At 37.6% G+C, this 25,088-nt stretch overlaps 1 protein-coding gene across 2 annotated transcripts; it reads left to right on the top strand.

Annotated features, from left to right (window-relative positions):
• Positions 1-3,687: 3,687 nt before the first annotated feature.
• On the top strand, positions 3,688-20,565 carry NiPp1 (nuclear inhibitor of protein phosphatase 1). Of its 2 annotated transcripts, none has more exons than XM_067112965.1 (7): positions 3,688-3,813; positions 7,907-7,967; positions 11,242-11,395; positions 12,570-12,787; positions 14,155-14,358; positions 15,915-16,127; positions 18,745-20,565. In XM_067112965.1, the coding sequence occupies exons 1-7, from the start codon at positions 3,785-3,787 to the stop codon at positions 18,886-18,888; spliced, it is 1,023 nt and encodes a 340-aa protein (XP_066969066.1). In that variant the 5' UTR covers positions 3,688-3,784; the 3' UTR covers positions 18,889-20,565. The 2 variants fall into 2 exon arrangements, with proteins under 2 accessions (XP_066969066.1, XP_066969067.1); XM_067112966.1 differs by lacking the exon at positions 3,688-3,813 and adding an exon at positions 3,920-4,063.
• Positions 20,566-25,088: the final 4,523 nt, after the last annotated feature.

Here is a 25,088-nt window from a genome sequence, read left to right as displayed (position 1 = left end):
TGTATACATATGAATAAAGTTTTGAATTTTGAATTTTGAATTTCTGACCAAGCTTCCAAGGTACCTCCTGCAAGTTTCAGGCCTCTTCGGAATGGATCAAAGTCGTGTACAATTAATTCCTTTTATTTCCTCGTTTTCAAAAGGCAACGCAACTGGGGAACAGCCCCCTTTAAAGATGTCTTACAATTGGAACTTCTTCAGAAGTTCAAGCGAAGATGCAATGCATTGCTACCCTAATGCTATTCTTCTTGCGTTTTAATTCATTTTTATCAATTTTTCTATTTTTAATTTATTTTTTTTAATAAGTGGTATCACTTCTTTCTGTATTTCACTTTACTTCCTCTTACTTCTTTCTAGTGAACACTTTAATATTCTTTGGAGGCTTGAATTTCAAGTCAGTGGCCCCTGTGGTTCATCTTCTGAATAATAATAATAATAATAATAATAATAATAATAATAATAATAATAATAATAATAATAATAATAATAATAATAATAATAATAATCTTTGGAAGCTTGAATTTCAAGTCAATGACCCCTTTGGTGGCTTGTTTAACATGAATAGGGTTCGTCTTCTGAATAATAATAATAATAATAATAATAATAATAATAATAATAATAATAATAATATTCTTTGGAAGTTTGAATTTCAAGACAGTGGCCCCTTTGGTGGGCTTGTTCCATATAAATAGGGTTCCTCATCTTCTGAATAATAATAATAATAATAATAATAATAATAATAATAATAATAATAATAATAATAATAATAATAATAATAATAATGAGTGTTTCCTAAGGAGGCAGGATGCAACCCGGAGCCCCGCACTATAAAAACCACCCAGTCGAATAGGATGACTGTGATAGAAAAAAAAATAATAATAATAATGTCAATGACCCCTAAGGGCTTGTTCCATATGAATGGGGTTCTTCATCTACCGAATAACCATAATAAAACTGATAGAGGCAGCAAACGGGTAATTTAGGCAGCATTCCCCTGGCCATCACTGAACCACTGAAAATGGCTGTCTTGATAAGTTCCTTGAATTCTGCCGGACTTTTATAAAAAGAGCGATTTGCCATTTGGAAGCCAGAAATCCTTCATCCCCCTGCCCCTTGGGTCCAGCTAAGGTTCACATCCTTCCCAGGACTCACTATTATTATTATTATTATTATTATTGTTATTATTATTATTATTATTATTATTATTATTATTATTATTATTATTATTATTATTATTATTATTATTATTATTATTATTATTATTATTATTATTGTTTCAGTAGATGAAACCTATTCACATGGAACAAGCACACGAAAGGGGCCACTGACTTGAAATTCAAGCTTCCAAAGAATATTATTATTATTATTATTATTATTATTATTATTATTATTATTATTATTATTATTATTATTATTATTATCATCATTATTATTATTATTATTATTATTATTATTATTATTATTATTATTATTATTATTATTATTATTCAGTAGATGAAACCTATTCATAAGGAACAACCCCACCAAAGGGGCCACTGACTTGAAATTCAAGCTTCCAAAGAATGTTATTATTATTATTATTATTATTATTATTATTATTATTATTATTATTATTATTAAGTAGATGAAACCTATTCATAAGGAACAACCCCACCAAAAGGGCCACTGACCTGAAATTCAAGCTTCCAAAGAATATTAAGGTGTTCATCAGGAAGAAGTAAGAGGAAGTCGAGGGAAATACAGAAAGAAAAGATCTCACTCACTTATTAAAAAAGAAACAAAATAAATTAATAAATTAACAAATAGATAAAAATGTACTGAAATGCAAGGAGAATAGTCTTATGGTACCAATGCATTGCACCCTTGCTTGAACTTCTGAAGTTCCAATTGCATGACATCCTCTGGGAGGCTGTTCTACAGTCCAGCTGTGTGAGGAATAAAGGACCTCTCTGTCACCTGCCGTCAATTCGGACGACCTACTTCCTGTGGTGTGGAAATAATGCAATAATGCATTAGAAATTCAAGCCTTTGGGCTGGACAGAGAGAATGTACCGAGAGGTCCTTTATTCCTCGCACCGTTGGACTGTGGAACATCCTTCCTGAGGATGTCGTGCGGATTTTAGCACCAATCCCCCTAAAAAAAATTGTGAGGCTGCAATGTGCCTATTTAACTCCCAAGTTATAATAGTTATAATTTAAGCCTGTGTGCATATAAGGTAACATTTCACCAGTGTGTGACTTTATTTTTAAGCCATTGTTACCTTAACATGGCATCAGTATTAAGTTCTGACAGAATTACTCTAGTAGGTGTGTCTAAATGAGGGAAAGATTCTCAAGGGAATGGTGAAAAGGAACTTATTTATTTAAGGGTGACAGAGGAGTTTAAGGAGTGCAGGGGCATAATGCTGGTCCGCTGGTATAGTGGTCAGTGTTGTGGTATGCCACTCAGATGTCGTGGGTTCGCTTCTCCCGAAGGGCAATGAAAAATCACTTGCTCTGTGTCATGATCAGTCACTGCTGCAGTGTGGGGTCTGTGATTTGAGGTTGAAACCTACATTCTTTGGAAGCTTGAATTTCAAGTCAATGGCCCCTTTGGAGTGCTTGTTCAACATGAATAAGTTTCATTTTCTGAATAATAATAATAATAATAATAATAATAATAATAATAATAATAATAATAATAATAATAATAATAAACAGGTAAGATATATGGAGACACTATAGAAGAACTGGCAAAAAGGTGAAACAATGGATCATAGGACTCTGAGATGATCTGGTCATATGGAGAGAATGGAGGACGATCCATTGGTGAAAAGACATCAAAACTTTGAAGTGTAGGGAAGCAGAAAGAGATGGGGTGAAAGACGTATTGGAAAGGAAGGACTTTTTTTTTTATCCAGGAAGTAAAAGAATGCATGCAAGGACGTGAATGGAATGGTGCAGAGTGTGTGTGTGTGTGTGTGTGTGTGTGTGTGTGTGTGTGTGTGTGTGTGTATAGAGCGACTTCATGTGCTGTTGACGAGTATTTTAAGTAGCTAATGTTGTGGAAGCAGTGTGTGTGTGTGTGTGTGTGTGTGTGTGTGTGTGTGTGTGTGTGTGTGTGTATAGAGCGACTTCATGTGCTGTTGACGAGTATTTTAAGTAGCTAATGTTGTGGAAATTATTCGTACAAAGATTGATTCTTTCAGGATTTATCAGTTAAAATGTGGATGTACAGTATAGCAGCAGTGACTGCTATATATGCTGTACACATAAATAAATAAATATATATAAAGAGAGAGAGAGAGAGAGAGAGAGAGAGAGAAAATGTGGGTGGATACGGGTGGGGGGGTACTGGCGAAGTAAGCTTGGCCGAGTTCCGTTCCGTAAATAAAATACGTCATCCAGCAGTGAATGGGCCTCAGGAATCTGTCAACCAGGGTCACAGGGTCTACCCCTTTGCATTTTTGCGATTTTCCTTTTTAGTGGGCGTGATCTGAAACGTGTTTTGTTTGTTAATACATCAATTTCCATCATTTTTAGTTTCGCTTCTTTCGGTGAATTTTGACGGGAGTTGGGCGAAAGAAAGTGGAAAACTTGAGTAACATATTTTTTTGCTAAACACACTCGATTAAATCGTATTACTGCCCACTTTAATAAAAAAATTAACAGCATATAATTTTGAATTATGAAAACAATGCGTAAAATCAATTAACAGCCCCCGCCCCCCCCGCGGGGGGCGAAAATAATTTAGGCCTGTAGTCTCTGTAAACAAAACCGCTGCAGCTCAGACTCCGACGGGAAGATGGCGAATCACTATGAAATCCCGAAGTGGTAAGATCTCTTCGTTATTAGAAGGAATTAGAGAGATAGAAAGGATTTTATTTGGCTTCACGGCTCCTCAGTGGACCTGACAATAGATTCATGAGCTTGACATCTTGAGTTTTCCGGAAAGAGGCGGGATATTGGGGCTTTCAAGGGAGTCGATCGGGGCCGTTGCCCCTGTCAAGTTTCTTCTGGAGGCCCGGGGGTCCTCTTAATTTTGGGCTGGGGACCTGCTAACAGAGCGTGGCAATGGGGCAAGGTTCGTTGAAAGAGGTCACAGCTTCATTTAGTATTATGTCGATCTAACGGGATGTCAGACTAGAGGGTAGGATGGGTATAAGTCGGTGTAAGCCACCAGTGTATCGTCGACGACTACCCCGTAGGGGGCAATTGCCGTCGGGGCACCGCATGCGGTACACTGTAGGCATTAGTTAAGGTTCTTCGCCGAGTGCCCTCGGCCCCTAGCAGCAACCCCCCTTTCGTTCCTTTTACTGCACCTCTTCCTGTTTTCTCTCTTCCATCCTACATCAATTGTGCAACTGCTTTAAGGATTTCTTCCTGTTGCTGTCAATTTCTGTTTCAGCGCCGAGTGACCCTATGGGTCCCAGCGCTTGTCCTTTGGCCCAAATTCTACATCCAATCCAATCCTATTGCCTGTTTTCTCTCTTCCATCCTACATCAATTGTGCAACTGCTTTAAGGATTTCTTCCTGTTACTGTCAATTAATGTTTCAGCGCTGAATGACCCGATGGGTCCCAGCGCTTGTCCTTTGGCCTAAATTCTACATCCAGTCCAATCCTATTGCCTGTTTTCTCTCTTCCATCCTACATCAATTGTGCAACTGCTTTAAGGATTTCTTCCTGTTGCTGTCAATTTCTGTTTCAGCGCCGAGTGACCCGATGGGTCCCAGCGCTTGTCCTTTGGCCTAAATTCCACATCCAATCCAATCCCATTGCCAATTAGGCTAGACCTGCCTTATCCTAAGCATGATTTAAGTAATCAGGTTTAACACTGAAGACGTTAGCTGATAATGTCACTGACGCCTCTCTCGTCTCGGCATTGTGTCTGCCTTTTCCAAGTGACCCGGTCAGGTGGCTCTTATGGGTAGTATGCAGGGTAGGGAGACAGGGATATTATCCAGTCCATGGGGCGGCGAGGCCCCCCTGGCCAGATCAGGGCACGGCGCCCTAAGTTAGGTTAGGAAGGTGAGGTCTGGTTAGGTCAGGACACGGCATTATAGGAAAGGTTAGGATTTTTCACGCCTACCCCTGTCTCCGTGCTCTGCATCCGCTATAATTTGAGGTGGTTTGTGGAAGTGGAAAGTTCTTTGTAGCAGATGCTGAATTATTGTTCAGTTTACAGTCGCAATAACAAAATGGACAACACCAAAAGGCAGGGTATAATTTTTTTTATGTTTCCAAAAAAAAAGTTTAGAACGATGGACGCAGGTTCTGCCGAAAAAAAAAACCTAACCTTTCCTAGAACCGTATCCTGAACTAACCTGACGTTATCTTGCTATCTTGACCCAGGCCCCGTGCCCTGACCTGGCCTGGGGGTTTCACCCCACTTGATCCCCCCAAGTAGCAATGAACATCGGAAACATGTACTAACCTTCCAATCGGAGGTAGTGTTAGTGCCTGCTCCCACCGTTCTCAAAATTACCCTAATGAAGTTAGAAAAACTAACTTCATGCCTATCACATTAATAAGACACATGTTGTCATCTGTTCACCTCATTTTAATTATGATGACGTAAAGGCAAGGCCCTATACTATTACTCTGTTCATATTCTCTTCCATCTTACTTTTCACCCTCTCCTTATATGTTTTTTTCATAGTGCAACTGCAAGGTTTTCCTCCTGTTATACCTTCCAGACCTTTTTACTCTCAATTTCCCTTTCAGCACTGAATGACCTCTTTGGTCCCAGCACGTGGCCTTTGGCTTAAATTCCATATTCCAATTCAAATTCCTCTTCACTGCAAGTAAGACCCTGAAATGTAATGCTCTGCCGTCAAAGGGAAGGAGACGAAACTCTTTCTCAGAAAATGACGATTCTTTTTGCATACCTGGTGAAACACTAATAAGGGATGAAGAGCCTTCAAATGGTGATGAAATTGAACAAGAGTTGGCATAGGAACTCTCTTTAAACAGCATACATAAGAAATATAAAGGGACTAGTAGAATGACAGGCTGCGATGGCATGTCAGCGTCTTGTAAGTGTTTGACCTGTTTATCTAGATCTTGAGCCTAACCATGTGTAGGCAACCTTGCATCCACTTGGAAGGTAAGGAATTCCGGGGATGCCGAATGTACTCGGCATGGGGATGCATTGGTATTGTGTCTGGGGTAAAATTTTACTTTAAACCAAAGCCATTATTGTATTTTGGACTTAAAAATATAATTTTCCTATGTTTTAATGTGTGCTTTGAACATTTCTGACTTTAGATTTCCTTAGCAAACGATCTAACCAAACCACACCTAACCTAACCAAGGGTAAGAGGTCTTTACCCTATTGCATTATATAGTTTGAAAACATTCCATAAATTTACCTGATTCTGAATGAGAACTGTCAGTGAGATTAATGTCCTTGTATTTCACTCATTTTGTGTTTTCCCCCCACCCAAAAACCCTGCTTTCACACTGTGGTCCCTCAAATTGTAGGATAAAGGTACTCATTTGCTAAGACAATGAATGTCAAAAACATTCAGAGTAAACTTTAAAACACAATGCAATAATGGTTTGAAGTAAAATAATACCCTATGATTTAATCACTGCAATAGAAACATGAGTTTATTTGTTGCATAATAATGCTTATGAGTTTTAGCATAAGATAGGCTTACAGAATGTAGGCCACAGACCAAGTAGGAAGTTAAAGGAGTCATTGGACCCACTGCTCAAATGTACAGTTGGGAGCATGACAATTCTAGGTGTCAGCTCCAGTCAGTCATTAGACTCCTCACCTAAGGAGTGTGATTCCTATATAAAAGTTGATGGTTTGTATTTCATAGAAACATAAAAAATTTTTAAAAGTAATTTATATTTTTCCTAGATATACAGACTAGTCTTTTATCACAGTCCCACCTCAGCCACCCCGCTTTCCCGGTGGCTGAAGGGAAAAGTTACTTGTTAACAAATTCAGTGACCATTCCAGCTTGTGTTGAAGATACTCCCATAAAAGGCTATGGTTTTTATACCTAGGAAAAATACAATTTGCTTTAAAAATGTGACATAGTCTCCAAAGTAATTTGTGTTTTTTATATGACTTACCTCAACCTTGATGTTAAAGGAAAAATGCTTGGTGATAGCTGGTTTTATATGCCTAAGAAAAAGGTAATTGAGTGAAAAATTTGTTATGTTTTATTGGAAAGCAAACTTAAGTCTTTGTTAAAAGTTATAAGGCTGTATGGTAGAAGACAGATTTATATATAGTACTGTATGTTTATTAGTAGAAAATCAGTTACAGAGTCCAGTATATATCACAAGCTTAAGTGTCTTTCAAGATAGGAAGTAACATGAGTAAAACTCAATCCAGGCTCAGTTCATTTGCCAGTAATGTGTAAGAAGGGGTGAAGTGGTAAGCTTACCATGCTATCCAAAACTTTTATGCACAGGGATTACAGTAAAATGTAAAATAAGTTATTGGTGTTGGCTGACAGTTCTTGTACTACTGCGCTTTTATTCATTGTGTTATGTCTGCTATTATAGACGCTAGCAATATAGTACAAGAGATCATCATAAACATTGCAGTACTATTATGGATATTAGCAAGAGCTGAAAAATATTCTACCAGAAAGTTATATTCAGTACCAAATAGAAAGGTCGTGTATGTAGTTTTAAGGAAGTTTGTAAAATGTTCATACTGATCCAAGTTTTTTTTCCCTTAAAGACATTTGCAATACTGTATAATATAAATATAGCACATATACTCATTTAAAAAATGAATGTTATGCCAAAATTTTAGATTATCTATAGTTTGGGATGGTTACAAGGCAGAACAACTAAAAGTGGAACTATTGCTGTTCATTAAAATCCTAATTTTCACTTTCCACATTATTATGTTGTATTTTTGTAAAAAAGTATTCATTTTTTTTTATATATTTCAGGGCTGGCAAACCACCTGTTGGACTGCATTTAGATGTTGCCAAAGGTGATAAATTAATACAGGTAAGTTAATTGTTACAAATTGTGGTTTGTTTCTCATTGTGCAGTAGTGTACAGTCATACCTCGGCTAACAGACCTAATCTGCTCCAGAAGGGTGACGTTGACTGATCCTGCCCTTTCAGCAAACAAATCCTTCCCGTGAAAAATAATGGGAATTGTATTAATCCATTCTAGACCCCAAAAATGCAGCAAATGACAGCATTTTTACTTGAATTTAGCAAGCCTAGCATCAGAAATTATTTTAAAAAATGTAAATACTGTGTAGGAAATTAATGTCAATTAATTCTCAATTTACGTGTAATTGGGAGAGGTGATGGTGTATGGTGGAAGGTAGTGAGAAAGGTGAAGGGGAGGAGAGATATTGTTTGGAAAAGGGTTCCCTTTCCATAAAAATGGCAGGCAGGTGTGCTTCAGGGATGCTCCCTCGTAGAGGGAGGGGTAGTGCTGTCAGCAGGCCTCATGTGAAGGTCTTTTGGCAAACTGACTCATGCTCCTGACATTTCTGGTGCTTCTTCCACCACAGTGAGTTTGGTAATTGTGAATGTGTGTGTGTGATTTCTTCCATCTTGGTTGCTCGTCTCCATGTAGTGACTCAATGATTGTTTTTCATAATATTGACTGTTGCTGAAGTCGTTCTGGCCAGCCTTAGGGTGAACCGGGAATTCTTCTTCAAAGGATCTTCTAACTTTGACCAAGGACCTCTTGGGTCCTTGCATAATCAGCGAACCATTCTGCTGCTATAGGTCTTCACTATTGCAGCAGTAGGTTTAGGCAGGTGGGAGGAAGAACCATGAGATGACTCCTCCGTTCTGTGTTATTTCTCTCTCCAAGTTCTTAACTGTGTTTTTCCTTCATCTCCTTGTGTCCAGGCTAAGACTGGGATGAAGTCTTCTCCTTATGGTTGTACTTGAAGATTTCTCAGGAGTGTTCCTTTTCCTGCGGGAGGACACTGCTCTTGTTCTCTTGTAGGGACCAAACTCCAGAAGTTGTTAGACTGAAGGGTAAAGATCTCTTGCTTGTGGCTGAGCTGTCTATGCCAGTTGGGAGCATTGGTCAATCTTGCCCTCCCAGACTTCAGCTTTCAGGGAGGAAGGTGACTCAGAACTCATTCCTTGACAATTCATATCGGCAAGTATCACATTCTTTGACAGCTCATATCAGCAAGTATCACATTCCTTGACAATTCACATCGACAAGTATCACAATCTTGGAAGGTTGTGATTACTGTCATGCTCATTAATTCTTGGTTTTAGAGTAAAAATAGGGAATTGTCAGTCTGACTGTAGTCTACCTGCTTTTGTCCATTAGACCAAAGGAGAGTGTTTGATGATGGTAGATGAGTGATTGACATTCCCCTGTTCACTGTCCATAACAGGCAGTTAACCTTGTTAACAAGTTCAGCAACCGTCTCGAACTCGCTCTGAAGGATCCCTCTACATGAAAGGCCCTGGTTTGTACATCTAGGAAAAATTAATATTTCATAATTCAGTCCAACCCAATTGTGGATTAAGGTGATAGAAGGGTGGCAACCAATCAGTATCTCAGCCCCTTGAACCATTATCAAAGAGAGACCTTTTCCAGGAAAGAAACAGTAGTCTGTGGTACATTTTGATGTCTGAGGTGCGTATTTTCCTGTTACTGTTCACCTGGAGTCCAGAACGAGTGCAGTATCGTCACTTAGTCTCAGCAAGGAAGAAGTTTCAATTCAAGGTGCTCAGCTTTGTCATGGCCACTACCCCACAGGTATTTATCAGAACTATGGCTTTGGTAGCAGTTTGTCTCACAGGGACAGAGCAAGACTTGCCAGGTACCTGGAAAACTGGCTTTTGATGGCATCGAATCCAAAGGAACTCCACCAGTATCCACAACGACTTCTTCAGCCATGTCACGAACTGGGGGTTTTAGGCTGGATGGGAGAAGTTAGATCTGGGACCAGTTAGAAGGCCCACCTACTTCGGCATAGGCGTGGATGCTCTAGATGCCTCAGTCAATCCAATATTCATTGTCTGCAGTCACATGGTGGCAGAATATACAGAATCTAAGGATGGGAGTTTTGGTTCTTCCTGCTCCATACCCACCTATAATTGATGTTGAGCTCACCTTCTGGACTTCTAGGCAGCAAGAGGCTTGTTGTCATATAATATTAATTACCACATAAAATTCATGGAGTTGTAGGTAGTCTTTCTTGCCTTGAACACACTGTCAGGAGGTAAAGGTCAGAAATGTATGACTTACTGTCTGACAACATAACCATTTTAGCACAATTAAAATGTCAGGAAGGCACAAAATCATTATGTGTCACTTGGCAGTGGAGATTTTGGACGTTGTAAAGATCCGCAACCCCAGAGTACCCATGTAAAGATTGGCTATCCTCAGAATGAACTTGTTAACATCAGCCACCCCCCAGTACTGAACACGGCGAAGGGACATTCCATTTGGCCGACAGCAAACAGTTGCACCGCCAGTATCAGAATGAGCTTGTTAACATCAGCCACCCCAAATATTAGCTTGTCAAGATAAACAACCCTCAGGTACTCTGGGGTTGCTGTTCTTTACAACGTCCGAGATTTTCATGTAGGGAGAACAACATGGGGTGGAAATTGTGCCAAGATTGTGTCATGAAAGTACAGTGCCTTCATTTTTTGCATCGCTTTTCCTTCCCATTCTTCTTTCCTCTGTTGGAAGGCTTATAATATCTCCAAAGTTCTTTGGAGGGTAAAAGGGAGTTAGGATGCAGTACTTTTACTGAAAACTTTTAGCAAAATTTTGTATATATATAATAGGTATTGCTCATGCGTCTCGTCGACTCTCCTGTGAACTTTGAGAGGTTACAAGAAACATTCCAATAGAAGAGAGAAGAAAAGGAAAAGTGAAAAGTTAATACAAAGAGTGAATAGTACATCTACAGCAATCTCTTTTAATGACTTGTTTAAAAGAAGCATTTCTTTTAAATAATAATAATAATAATAGTAATTGGTTGGCGATGTATTTTCATATATTTGCTTGGTATGTTTTGTTTTAAACCTGAAAGTAGTCTTGAATTCATGTTTGGTAAGTTAAAGGTGCTTGTTCTTGTATTGGGGTAATAAAGCAAAATTGCTTGAATAAACTTACACTAATGTTAGTGAAGTTTATAAAGTGCATTTATTCAACCTACTTATTAGGATTGAAATAGGTCAGTAAATTACATTTCTCTGTAAAAATGTTCTGATGTTACTATGGTCAAGTCCGAGCCGATTCCAGTCATTTATGTACTATTCTCTTTTTTTTTTTCAGAAACTTATGATAGATGAAAAAAAATGTTATCTTTTCGGCCGAAATCCACAACTCAATGATTTCTGCATTGACCATGCTTCGTGCTCTAGAATCCATTGTTCGTTAGTATATCACAAACACCTCAACATGGCCTTTTTGGTTGACCTAGGGAGTAGTAAGTATTGCATAAATATTTTGTTCTTTGTTATCAGCCTGAAATTCCATCTACTGTACTGTGTCGAAGATACAGGCAGTCCCCCGGTTATCGGCGGGGGTTCTGTTCCGACGGCGTGACCGTAAGCAAAAATCGCCGATAACCTTTTCAGTTATTGGTGCCTCTGTTAGGTCTGTATTGCCATCAGTACCCGATTATCGGTGCCGATAAGCGGAAATCAGCTCATATCAGCACTGATAATTGCCAATTTTCCTTGCTAGACAAGTGCCTAAAAACCGGATCGCCGATAACCAAGCCTTCCGGTAACCGGGGACTCCCTGTATATGTTAAATGTTAGACGTCTAGAGATTTATGAGCTTTGAGTAGAAATGTCTTCGTAGTTGCTATGTTATTGATAGAGTCTCAGAAAGGACTGTAAAATCTGTCTTGTAAGTGGAAATCAGGCTGCATTAAATAACTTTAAGGAAATACATGTCATGGGGCTAGATAGTGACATTACTTTTTATGGATATCAAAAACTATAGTTGTCTTAATTTTGTTTTCAAACTTGTTATTCAAAACAACAAATCCTTTATTATTTTGCATACTTTGTGTATGTATGTTATTGACCCAACAGGCCCCTCCATGGTTCTGATTTTTGCGACAATATTATCAGTAGTGTATCTTTATCATTTGTACTTCTGTTCTCCAACTCCATTTGGCATGTTTTTTTAAAATGCCCTCAACTAAAAGGACCTCAAAAAGCAAAACAGAATGTAATATTGTATTGCTTTTTACATCAACAATAGAGAAATGAGCAAATTTTGTGTCTGAAATACTTTCTAAAAGAAAAAAATTCATTCAAGGAATTAATGTTTGTCGTTGTATGACTCTTCACGCAACACTGTCATTATCAAGTATAAATGCGGTACCCAAATTAGAATTGCCTATATCTAGGCTGGGGCTCATGTTTCCCAGAGAGTAGAAATGACCTAGAGTGTGAACTTTTAGTTCTTCTTAAAGTATTTTGTAGAAGTAAACCTAACCTTATTTTTAAAAAGATTATTTAGTGAAGTTATCATAGAAAAGTCATAATTTAGCTAGAAAGTAGAGGTTCTCATTTGGTTCTTCGAATAATGAGTACATTAACTAAAAAATATCAAAATTTTTGTCTTACTGAAATCATCCTTTCCAGCCCACGGGACTTTTATTGGGAACATTCGTTTAGAGGGAAATAAACCAACGCAGCTGCCTGTAAATTCAACCTTTCATTTTGGAGCTTCCACAAGAATGTACACACTGAGAGAACGCCCCCAGACTGCTCCAAAACCCGTCATGGATGAATTGGAAAGAATATCCGAGGACAGTGATGGAGGACTGCTGGGTCTACCAGAAACAGAAACAGAGTTGGATGTAAGTTCTTTCGATCTCTATATCATCTACTAGAGTTTATATCATCTACTAGAGTTTAGTTAGTAACTGAGGAACCCACGTTGCCATTGCATTTATTTCTGGAACTGTGTTCCTTAAATAATATTCAGTTTTGTGAAGTACATATACAGTTTGAGCCTTTATTATGAAAATCTTTCTTGTAGGAAATTTTGTTTTGTATTATAGCACAGGAATTTATGTGAAAACTATCCCTCCTGCTTCTTGTCTTCATGCTTGCTGTCCAATCTCTCTAAATCGTACGTAGTGTAACCTTATAGTTTTCTCCTTATACTTCTTCTCCTTCATTTTTTGGATCTCTGTATCTTGCCATCCAACCATTCCGACTCCCTCTTTCCACTGTCTCAAATACTGAATGGTCAAAAATGCCCTACCTCTTGGCTTGGCAACCTAAATTTCATAAATCAAAGGAAAGTCATCACCTTGACAAAGCCATTACTCTGGTACTTTGAAGAGCAGACCAGCTGCAGTGGTTGTTTAGCAAGAAAATCTGTGTAATTCGTAGTGAGTAAGAAAACCCTTCAAGTAGTGAACTCCAGTTTTCTTCACATTTCCAACCAGTTTCAAACCTTTACCAAGCAATAGCAAGTCCAATAAGTAGGCGTGTAGTAAGCATAATTTTCTTTAGTATTTTCTTGGTGCATATTTTTATTCCATCCCTCCGTCATATGGATGTTTGCTTTTTCTTGCTCCAGCATAAGATGCCATATATATTTGCTCTCTTTTTTTGTGAATCTTTCTTCTCAGTCAACCATACCTTTACAATTACAGTCCTGCCTCCCAGTCATGCTGTCTGTCCTAGACCATGATCTAGACAAACAAGATGGTCTCTTGTTCAGGAATGGGGCATCTGGGATTTGTAAAGACCACAAATTTAGCTAACGAAAATGAAGGGTTTCCTTTTGAAAAATCAATTTTAATTGTAAAAGCTTACATTTTTAACCTAATGACTCCTGTTATGAACATTTATCAAGGCCATTTTCATGTTTGCTATGGAGCAATTACCATATATCAAGCTCTAAAGTACAGCAAAGATATTTGTAAATTGAGTGTGTACAGCGTAAACAAGACTTGTTTGATTTAGGAAAATGAGCATTAGCATATTTGTGATCCCCTTATTGGAATTCTTGGAGCTTAGTCTATGCTTGCATAAACATCATTATTTTCTTTCAAACGAGAATTGTAAGCAAGTATTTATTTTTCCATGATAAAACCGAACTGTTTTGGCCATTTCCCAGTTTGTACTTTCCTACTACTATGAATCAGTTGTGTTGTTATTGTTTTTCTTATTGATTGTTCATTTGGACATATTTTTGGTTCGTCTTTCACAGAACCTCACTGAATTCAACACTGCCCACAATCGACGTATTTCCATGTTGGGGATTGGTGAAGATGACCCAAAACCGAGAGGGCGGAAAAGACACAAATTTAATGTCAGTTTTAAAGACGAAGAAGACGTTATAAATCCTGAAGATGTTGATCCAAGTGTTGGAAGATTTAGAAATCTTGTTCAAACTACTGTGGTGCCTTCTAAGGTAAGTTCTGTCTGAAGTGAGTGAAATTTCACTGCATTTGAAACTGTTGTGAATACTATTTGTGTGTACAGGTTAACAGTCCTTTATCCAAAATTCTAAAAATGGAAAAGCTTTAAAATCTGAATTTTTTTTGTGGAAGGTGTTAAGATCGATGAAATGAAATGCTGTCACTCAGTGAAAGTTCATGTGACTTTCCGAACCAAATTTTTAACGCATGTGCGTTTGTGTGAAACTCTTTCATATATCCCTGAGACAGCGGAAATTTACAGCTTACCTTCTTTTGTAATCATGAAGCTAACTTTTCTTGTAAAAATCAAGAAAATCCTAGACAAGATTCTGGGATCCAAGGATCTTTGAAATGACGTTAACAGCTCCTCTCAGACTGAATGAGGAACAGTATTTGAACCTGCTTTTCTGTTGGTGGCTCTGTCCAAGAAGCTCTTCAGGCAGTAGAAACTTCTAATCACTCATGTATAGATTCCACTTGAATATAGAGACTCAAGGTCTTCATAATTGGACATTGTCATGCAATATCACAGAAGCAGAGGGTTTATGGAGGAAATAGCTGTGAGCAGTTTTAAGCCATCTAGAGATTATACACTTATCCTTACCAGGCTAATTTTGACTTGTCGTTGGTTTAGTGAGATAAACATTGATCCCATCAGTGCCATTTCTTAGTAGCAGCCTTCCTTTTGTTCCTTGAACATCAAATAGTCTGTCGTTCTTGAATTACATAGAATGAAATGCATATATATAAGATGAAAAATTGGAGAGAAGAAAATAATGAGTGACTGGAAATACGGGTAGATTACCAAATAAATAAATAGTTCCTGGATTAAAACAAGTCCGGAAAACTAACACAGGTACATTACACTTTAAAATATCTTTGTGTTCTCTTTTAAACTCAGAAGCAATGACGTCAATAATTCTTTTAGAAATATTTTTTCCCAAGCTGAAAGCAAGATGAATGAAAGACCTCTGGTACTAACTGGTATGGTGATGCACGAATTAAGCAGAATATGGATGCTGATGTTCTGTAAAGCAACCTGGCACTGAGGTACTACAGGAAGCTCCTGTTGAAATAGACTAAAAAGTCTTAAAAACAATACCTGCAGAATTATTAATTGCAATGTTATTAATATAAAGCGAATCATGCAGCAGGATTTTGGTGTGAGATCAACTAATCACTTAAGTCTTAGTTTTACTGGACTTCAGCCTCATGTTCCTGTGACTGAATTATTGATAATTTCACTTGTTTATCACCCTGATCGATTGATAGTGAGTTATAACCCAATAAATTGACTTCCTGTAGAATTGATTGCTGAACTGAAACCTTAATTCCATCACATACCAACTGGCTACAGTGGTAATGTATGCCTGTTTGCACTAACTGCTGAACAGAATAAAATTTTCTCAGTTTTATTCAGCAGTTTTTGTTTGTAAAGTATTTTATGTATCAAGATTTTGAGGTAAAGTAGGAAATTGATTCACAAGATTTATAGTATAAAAATAGGTTAGAATGGGTTAAGTAATCATCATTGCCTTTCTAATTTCAGAAACGACGTTTGGATATTAGTGGACTCGTGTCAAGTAGCAGTGTGCGAGAAATGGAGGGATTAGGAAAAGCCATGGTGCAATTTCCCCGTAGTGATGGCTTGTATGGTGATTTGCCTCCTGAGCAACACAGTCACGGTGGCTCCCACCATTCAATGTTCTCCTCGTTGTTATCTTCCAAACTTGGTCTGCCATTACCAAACCCTGCTCCAGAGGTAATTTTTTTTTATCTTTTAATTCACAAACTAAGCAGCAGATTTCTGGTAACATTCCTTGCACTGCATACGCTGAACTTGATGGTTTTGGTTTTATCTCTTTACTTAATTTCAAGGTTGGGTCAATATAGATATTGAGTGACAGCTTTTAACTAAACATTTCGGGAATCCACGAATTGGGATAGAAGCCGTAATTAGTGCATGTGGTGTAGAAAATTAAAATTTTTTGCAGATATACTATAGCGAATTGTTTATTCAACAAAAATAAAATGATGAAATGTCAGAAACAGGGAGAAGATATGAAAATTAAAGAAATGGGAAAAGTAATAAATTTTGTACAGGTTAAAGGAGAACAGAGAGATCAAGAAAAAACAGTTCTCAGAAATATGGAGGACAAAGCTGATTGAACCAAGACGGAAGCGCCTTGGTTAATTACAATGTGTATCACTGCTTGACAAGTCTCTCTAAATACTCGGAGGAGCTTGAACGATGCTGGAAAAGAACAAAAATGAACAGCTAAAAGCAATGTTTCACTGAAACTTGCTTCAGTGGTGATGTTGGTAGAAACAAAGAGAAAAGCTGTAGTGAATATTGAAGTTTTTAACCAGCTCATTCATGGAAAAATGATGTAGTGATGACTAAATTGAAGTAAAATGCAGGATCAGTTGCATGTGTAGTAAATACTGAATATTTTAACCAGCTCATTCGTAGGAAACTGAACTTACAACTTTACACTACAAGTAATATGTACAGACCTTAAAAACCAAACTCCAGGTGTTCACATAAGTGACACATAAAAATGTCAGTGGAGCACATGAGCTATACAGTAAGAAAACTTGAGCGTTGAGATTTTGGTATTTCATCTCTCATTCACTAGAAGGTATATTTACAATATGCAGCCATAGGCATAAAACTTAGGTAAATTATACAAGAGGAAAAAAGACTGGACTGATTAGAAGAATAAAAAATAACCTTACTATGATATGAACAGATGAACCAGAGATAACATCATGCAAAACTTCACGCAATATGACACCTCGTTAAATAACTGAAATGCCGACAGTTAAAGCTTAGAAGTGATTATGACTTGATTTGACACCAGAATTGGTAAAAGAAAAAGTATTTTGAAGAATGAAAGTAAACTTAGAAGACAAAGATAAAAATGAAGACCATGTAACTGCGTATATTTTTGTGTCCACATTTAACATCCTGTTAAGATGGCATGCCTGAAAGAAGTAGAAATTTTAGAATTGCAGTTTCACAAGAAAAAATGCTCCATATTAAAAGTATATTGGTGTGGCAATAAAGAAGCAACAAGCAACTAACAAAAGAAAGAACTGAACAAGAAATATTAACGAAGGAAGAATAACTCAATAAGAGGCCTTATCAAAATTGAAAGTTTTCAAGCACATACAACTCATCTTACTTATATATTTATAAAGACCTGTGACAGTAAACAAACCAAAGGCTGAATACCTCCTGAAATGAGAGAAGCATAGTTTTTTTATGAAGGATGGTCTCTTAACAATCAGTTGGGTGGTTTGCATAATGTATGGGCAATCTTCTCTGAGTGGTCATGGCAAATTATTGGAAAATATTTTAGGATTTTTTGTTATTACTACTGATCTTGGTGAAGCATTCTTCATTCGATTTCAACTAGGGGATTCCACAAAAGGTGATATTTTTGTAACTAATGTCTAGTTCAGTCTAGAAATGTTAAGATTATGTCAAATATCCAAGGCAGCTGTCAAAAGTATTGGAAAATTTTTTAATACTTTTACTAAATCCAGAAAGCTTATTTGTCAGCTTTTAAGCATTACTAGATATTTGAAATGCATAATGGTGGATTTTATTGGGAGGAAAGTAGTTTGTGGTGTAAGCAATGTAAGCAATTTCATTTCAGTTTCATTGTTAGAGGTAAAAATCACTGCATGACAAAATTATATAAAATAATTGGAAAAACCTACCATAATGTACACACTGAAATGATCAGATTAGGTGATTAGATTCATGTAACACTAAGCACTCATCAAAATGGAGCAAAATAGATGAGAAAATGTGTGAATAAAAATAAATTCATGGCACACACATCACAGTAATGGCAGAATGAGATGATAATGCTAGGAAGCCCAGCAGCATAACCTCGCTTGGTCAGACATTACTGGAGAATAGAATAAAGCTTTTTATGGTTGATAGGTTCTTGAAAAACAAATTAGTGTACATTCTGAAACTAGAAATAATGTACGTAATGTTTAAAGGAAGAAAAAGATTCTAAAACTTACTCAGACGTTTTTAAGAATTTTCCTGCATTGGCTATTGTCCGTACTATGAGTACCACTCATAAATTACGTTTAGTACTCTGTTGTAAACTGTTATATTCACACAGCATACAAAATTGTATTGTAAATTGTTACATTCACAATAGCATACAAAATTATTTATCTCATTTAGCCAAAACTGGAAACTGAACTGCTTAGTTTTAAATCAATCCTGAAACATTTGTAAGTTGAAAATCACCACTTGGAGAGGAAGTCATGTGATGCAGAATTATTACTGCATGAAGTATCCCCACTTTCTGCATGAAATTTGATACCTTGTTCTCTTTTCCCAATTTCAGGTGGAATTAGCCCCACCAGAACCAGTTGCACCAGAGATACCTGCACATTTACAAGTGTCTGTTGACCCAGACGAACCAAAGAAGAAGAAGTACGCCAAGGAAGCCTGGCCAGGGAAGAAACCGACTCCGTCACTTCTTGTCTGAGGTGCCCCATTGTTTTCTATACAAAAGTCGAGTGAATAGTCATCAGCAGCTTCGTCTGTGTTTACGGACTTGACTACACATATCCCAAGGATGGATTTGTATTTTTCTAGAGTATTTATAGTTATAAACTAAAGAGAAAGATATTTAGTTGCACCTGTTTTTTAAAAAGCCTAGTTAAGCTGTGGCAAAAGCATTGCAGTCAGGGCATGATGAATCTTGTAATTCAATAGAGCATCTAATTTCCATTGCGGAATGCACTCAGAAATAAGTGAGGTACCCAAAATACTTGGTCAGAGATGTAAAAGTAATATTAGTTATGCAAAATTGTTGCCAGCCATACATTGCATGCAATACTGCAGCGTCGATGATACTGGATAACCTATGTACAACCATTTTTGTAAAGATTAGAAACAGTTTGGTCTTAGTATGTTTCCTGATGGAAAATTGATTACATCTGAGGAGTTGGATTTAATTTTTCTTTTTTCTTTTTTTTTTTCTTTAGAAACAATTGGAATTGCTGCAGTTTACTTTTTAACAGCCATTACCTGGAGGTGTCATTAATGTGAGTAACCTCTAACTTGTTCTCTTGCATTTAATGCACACACAGTTGGAAGTTCATTTAATAAATTATCTCAGTAATGATTTACAAATACCTTATATTATTTGTAATTTGTCCTCTTCAGCAACATGCATTTTGAGGTCAATTTTTATATTGGTTAAGGTTCTTTTAATAACTACTGTTATTACATAGGTGTTACTGCTAAGATGCTAAACTACTCTGATACTTATGCAGACTATTACACATCCTCTCTCATCCAGAGGGCAAGACTCGAATTGATTATTGAACATGCACACACACTGCAGCTTGGGGAACTAATAGAAAGTAACATGTTATTGCGCAGCACAGTATAATACTCTTCGGTGAAAACTCGAAAAGATTATTTGATTATTTAATTAGAGAGCAGTGTTTTATATATTTCGCAGAACATTTTTGACAAGAACTGAAAAGTTTAAATGAGCCCATTTGTAGTCATGTATAGTAATTTGTTTTTTGAGGAGTTTAGAAGGTCCTGTAGGTTGGTGGGTCCATTTAAATTTATGCAGATAGTTTACACAATATAATAAATTATATTAGCACCATACTGTGTCTTGATGAGTGGCTTTTGACATTCCATTCAGGTACATAACGTGTAATTGGTCTTTGAAAATGGTAAGACATGGATTGTTTTACAAAAAGCTCAAGATTTTTCCCATTGATTATATTTTATTGCAACCGTATAAGAAATTTCATCCACCTGGGAAAGAAAAATACCTGTACTTGCCCTTGCTCTGTTCATTGCGTGACTATTTTGAATGACAATACTTATTGTTTCGTATGTATTCTAGTCTTGACAGTATCAGTTTTTATAAACTTTTATTTGTTTGAATCCAAGAAATTTATTTTTAAGCTTAGTGACTTAGCATCAAGTATTTAAGAATGTTACCGCTGTTCTTGTTTTTTATGCAAATTCTTGTCTTCAAGAATGGAAGTGCAATTTATACTCCCGAGGAATCTGGACTTTAGATGTTCTATTGTATTTTATTTCTTATGTATGTTTGTATGTGAAGTTTGTTAGTTAATCTCACAAAGTACAATCTGTTAAACTGTAATTGTGACTGAATGAATCCTTGCCCCAACTAAATTTTTATTAACCAAGTATTATTCATGGTAAATTCCCTGAGTCATTAACACCCTTCTTTTGGGCCCATTTTATGTGAAAGAAACAGCCTCAATCATCCTAAGTAAATTTGGTAGTCTTGTATTTTCTTTATTATGTACTACTTTTCCCATTTCAGGTTGGGAAAATGTTCATGTTGGTTTATTAGCACAGAATTGATTTTGGTTTTGATTTCTGACAGACCTCGTACTTATTTGAGAAGGGAGGAAGTCTGCTGCCGAACTTAGTTGTTGAGTTAACTTTGGCAAGGGAAGTGATAGCCATCAAGGTGCAGACTCAAGCTTATATTGAGGTGGTTCAGTAGGTCAGCTGCAGTGAGATGTTACGATAAAGGTAATGTTTCTCAGCCTCCTGGTGGAGCCCTTCTGAAATAAATATTAAAGTTATTTGAATCAGTGAAGTGAACAGCCCACTCAGAAACGATAAACACACAGCAGCGATGAGTAATGCAACAGTTGTGTCTCACATACTGTACACTGAAAACTGTAGGACCATGCTGATGGCTGTCAATCTGTCGTAAACTTCAATTTAATTTGAATGGGCCTTTGTTGAAATTTCACAGTTGTTTGTACAAATGCACACTATCCCATTTGTAACAAGGCAGTGAACTGTTGGTAGGTGGATGAGTAGGGAGAACCTCTACTCATTTGCCATCAGTAAGCACTGTTTCTGTGGCTGCTGTTTAGTTAGGACATCTTGCCGTGCTCCTGCTGACTGTAAGTATGTGTGTATGGTGGTTTTTCTTGTGAATAATGGGCGTGCCTAAGTAGTGTGAGCAGTGAAGGTGTAACGGACATGAGCAAATGTGAGGTCACTTTAAGTCTTCCATGTTTGTGGGTCCCTGCTAATATTTTTCCTTCTGTAAGGGTAGAACATTCCCTGATCCTTACTACAAGTGGCTTTCAAGTCTCACAATATATTAGATTTAGAGACAAAGACCCTACTGCACATGCCCCAACACTACCGGAATCATCCAAGGTGCCATTCTTCAGTGCTATTCCTTTGTGTCAAGACATACTTTGAGTTGCTCTTCCAGTATTGGCAATCATTTGTGTTTTGTATGTGTGCCATTCATTTTCATTCACTCAGTGTAGTTCTCTGCGAAGAGTTTTTGATCATTTTGCCGTCCTGGTCGGTGGTGTCACTCGCGGTTTGGTGCCATACTGAGTACTGCTTTTCCTTTGTTTCTGGAAGTAGGTAATTTTCATTACTCCCCAGCATTCTGGAGATCGCCTGTTCGTATTGCCCTGTTGTGTTTGTCTTCTGTTATTGCAGCTAAAAGGGTAATGTTCAGCACTAATTACACAGTTGTTTTTCTTGCCTGATTCACTAAAGCAGATCCATTTTCTGCTCTCAGCATTATTTTATGTAGTGAATCATTTAACATTTATGTTTATGCCCTAGTTCAAGCTTTTTTGGGATTATTGTTACTGATTAGTGAATGTTTATGGTGAACTGTGTTCATTCCCATTGCTTGTGTGTTTGGGGATTTTTAGTAGTGCTTAATTTACTCTGTTGTTAGCTTTTATTTTTATCAGAGGTAGGTACCTATGAGAAGTTCTGCAAGGAAGGCCTGACTTTGTCGAATTGGTAAGAATGAATTATCAGTGGTACCAATGCTCTGTAGGCCAGCAGCTTGCCTTCTGCAGAGAACATTGCTAAGATTCCCATCCTTTCCCTTGGACACAGTTCTGTCCTTCAAATTAGGTTCTTGACTTGTTGATAACTGCACTTTGCTGCATTGGATGACTCAGTATCCACATGCAAACATTTGCAAGTCTATTTAGTAAGTGAATGGAATGAGGAGAATGGCTCTAAACGTTATGCGTCCAAAACAGTTGCTATCAGGTTTTGTAGATGCAGAAAAGTAGGAATTGCAGCGGTACCTGAAATGGCAATTTTTTTAGGTTTGACATCTGACGAAAAGTAAACTTGTTCAAGTCGTATAGATCAGTAAAAGATTATTTTGTCAAAATGTCATTTAAGATTTTAAAAGTGGTACCAGGTTTTAACTAGGGAGAGGTGGATGTAATCCGTAAATGGGTCTTTGAGTATGCCCAGGGGTGTTTAGAACATTGCCCGTTGAAAGTCTGTATGTTAACTTCAATGAGCTTCCTTGAAAGCTAAGAAGAGAGGAGCTTTGGTTGTGCTTTGCTGCAAGAATAAAAAGTTCCCCTTAGAATCCAATCTTCCACATTCTTGAGGAATGTAACTTTTGAAAAGTTTGGCGCAAAATCCTCAAATACAAGAGTGAAGCTTGATAACGGAACAATTCAGTGTTAAAAAATGAAGTGAAAATGAAATCCACTAGGGATGACACCAGAAATGTTTTTGAAATGAATCTTACCTCTTTATTAGGATAGCTGTATTCCCTGCATCAGCAAGAGGAAGATACTGTGAAAACTAAAAATTAATGGCGTCATTTAGTATGAACATTCTATTGGCCCTTCCCTTTCAGGTGAACCATTTGCCAAAGTGCTTATTGTTCTCCTTTTCAAGTTTTCTGTCATCGGTCTGCAAGGACGTATTGGGAGAATACTGTTTATTATTTATGTAGTTGATTTGGGTTTGGCTATTTTTTATTTATGTCATTATTTAGGGTATCATCCAAAGATGATAATGACAAAACTTATAGAATCTTTTAAGGTGAGAGGTTGTAACACCTGTCTATATTCATTAGCTCTTGATGGTCGCGAATTGTGCATTAAATGTAGGAACAAGGATTGTACTTTGAATGATCTCTTTGATCCATTTGTAGGTTGGCCAGATGAGACTGTGAATGATTATTTAAATTAAAAGAGAAGAGAAGTAGATAAGAATAGGAAAAGACAGAAGAGATATTCTCATAATAAATACTAGGACAGGAAGTGATAGGAGTAGGAGTTTTTCAGGTTTTTATGATCTTTCAGACAGTAGCTCTTCCACTTTACCTAGCAATCCTTTTCCATGAAGAAGTATTTTTTCTCCTCTCAAAGCTCCCCGTATCATTCAGGATATGAGATTTTGCAAAACAGATGCTGATGTAGCTATTTGTGGAGGTCACCGTCGTGACACCTGCTGCTTTACTGGTCCAATTTAACTTTCTTTTTCAGGTCCACCTCTTGTGGCAGAGGCAGTGCCAACACCTTCCCATCCCATTAACCCTACCGTAGCTGTGACCCGCGACGTTCCCCCCAATTTTAGGGCTTCTAGGCTGGAGCCAAGGGCTGATCCCCTTCCATCTCCTAAACAGCAAACTGACTAAATCTGTGCTGAACAGGTTCAATTTTGCTGCTAAATTACCCTAGAAGGTGTTTCTGAGAAGTGCTTCCTCTTTTCTTCAGCTCTTTGTGAGAAAGAAAGAAAGAGAGATATCTGATGAAAATAGGCAATTGCCAGAATTAGTTCATTAAAGAAGTTGTGTCCTTTTTGGAAATGGCTATTGTGGCTATAGACGAAATAGTGAGGTCATTTCTGCACTTCCTCAAGAGAAGCAACACTTGGGGAAGGATTTGATGTGTTTCTTGAGCTGCGTGGATAAGAGTAGTTGGAGATTCCCGATCCCTTTACTAATACTGTTGTCAAGCAGAGGGAACAATTGTTCTCTTTTGGCTCCCTCAGTTTCGTCAGCAGAGAAGGTCAAGATTATTGCTCAACACACCATGCATTCTTTACTGGACTTGTCAGCATTAGGCACTATAGTACAAGAAGTGGAGAAAGCAGATCTCTCACGCATTCACACAACCACAGCAACTGCTACTTCATTTAATGCAGAGTTCCAAGGTTCCCCTCTAGGCAAGCAGGCAAGTCGTCGGTGCCCTCAAGTCAGTCCATTCGGGCTCTCGGGAAGGACGGGAAGTGTCCCGGAAAAAATTCAGCACCTGTTAAGAAGTGACATATTGAGCCCTTAGTCCCTATTAGGAGGCAGGTTGAGCCTCTTTTATTCAGTATGGCAGGGTCCTTGGGGAAGATCCCTGGGTGGTGGAGGTACTGAAGGACGGGTACAGCATTCCTTTCTCAGCTACCTCTCACTTAGTCACCTTTGGAGTTTCCTATCTCCACAATGATAAGCTCCAGATCCTGCATGAGGGAGTAGACTCCCTGCTGTTAAATGGAGCCATGGAAATAGTCTTTGATCTGCCACGGGAGTTCTACAGTTACCTTTTTCTGGTAGCAAAAGTTTCAGGAGCATGGAGACTGGTACTGGAGGGCTCCAAGAGGAACCATTTTGTTTGCCTGGCTTAATTCACCATGAGGTATGCTATTTCTGCATTAGCAGCAGTACAAAGAGATTGGATATTTTAAGTAGACATTATGGATGCATACTTTCAGGGCAAGGTTTACCATTTTGGGTAATGTGTTTTGGCCAGAGCTCGGCTCCACAAGTGTCCTGACGCAGTTGGCTAAGTTTTTATTCTTTGTTGGATCCCGGTAAATTTCTTTTTACCTGTCCTCAGCCATTTTACTGTCCTGAATAGTTTTCCGCATCACTTATCAATGTTA

Source organism: Macrobrachium rosenbergii, chromosome 12 (assembly GCF_040412425.1).
Source record: "Macrobrachium rosenbergii isolate ZJJX-2024 chromosome 12, ASM4041242v1, whole genome shotgun sequence".
Lineage (NCBI taxonomy): Eukaryota > Metazoa > Arthropoda > Malacostraca > Decapoda > Palaemonidae > Macrobrachium > Macrobrachium rosenbergii.
This window is presented reverse-complemented; position numbering and strand designations above follow the sequence as displayed.

Excerpts from the sequence above, each read along its gene's own strand:
- NiPp1 (XM_067112965.1), top strand. The coding sequence starts at position 3,785 with ATGGCGAATCACTATGAAATCCCGAAGTG. Across the intron at positions 11,396-12,569 it reads TTTGGTTGACCTAGGGAGTA|CCCACGGGACTTTTATTGGG; the intron begins GTAAGTATTGCA and ends CATCCTTTCCAG. Across the intron at positions 12,788-14,154 it reads AAACAGAAACAGAGTTGGAT|AACCTCACTGAATTCAACAC; the intron begins GTAAGTTCTTTC and ends CGTCTTTCACAG.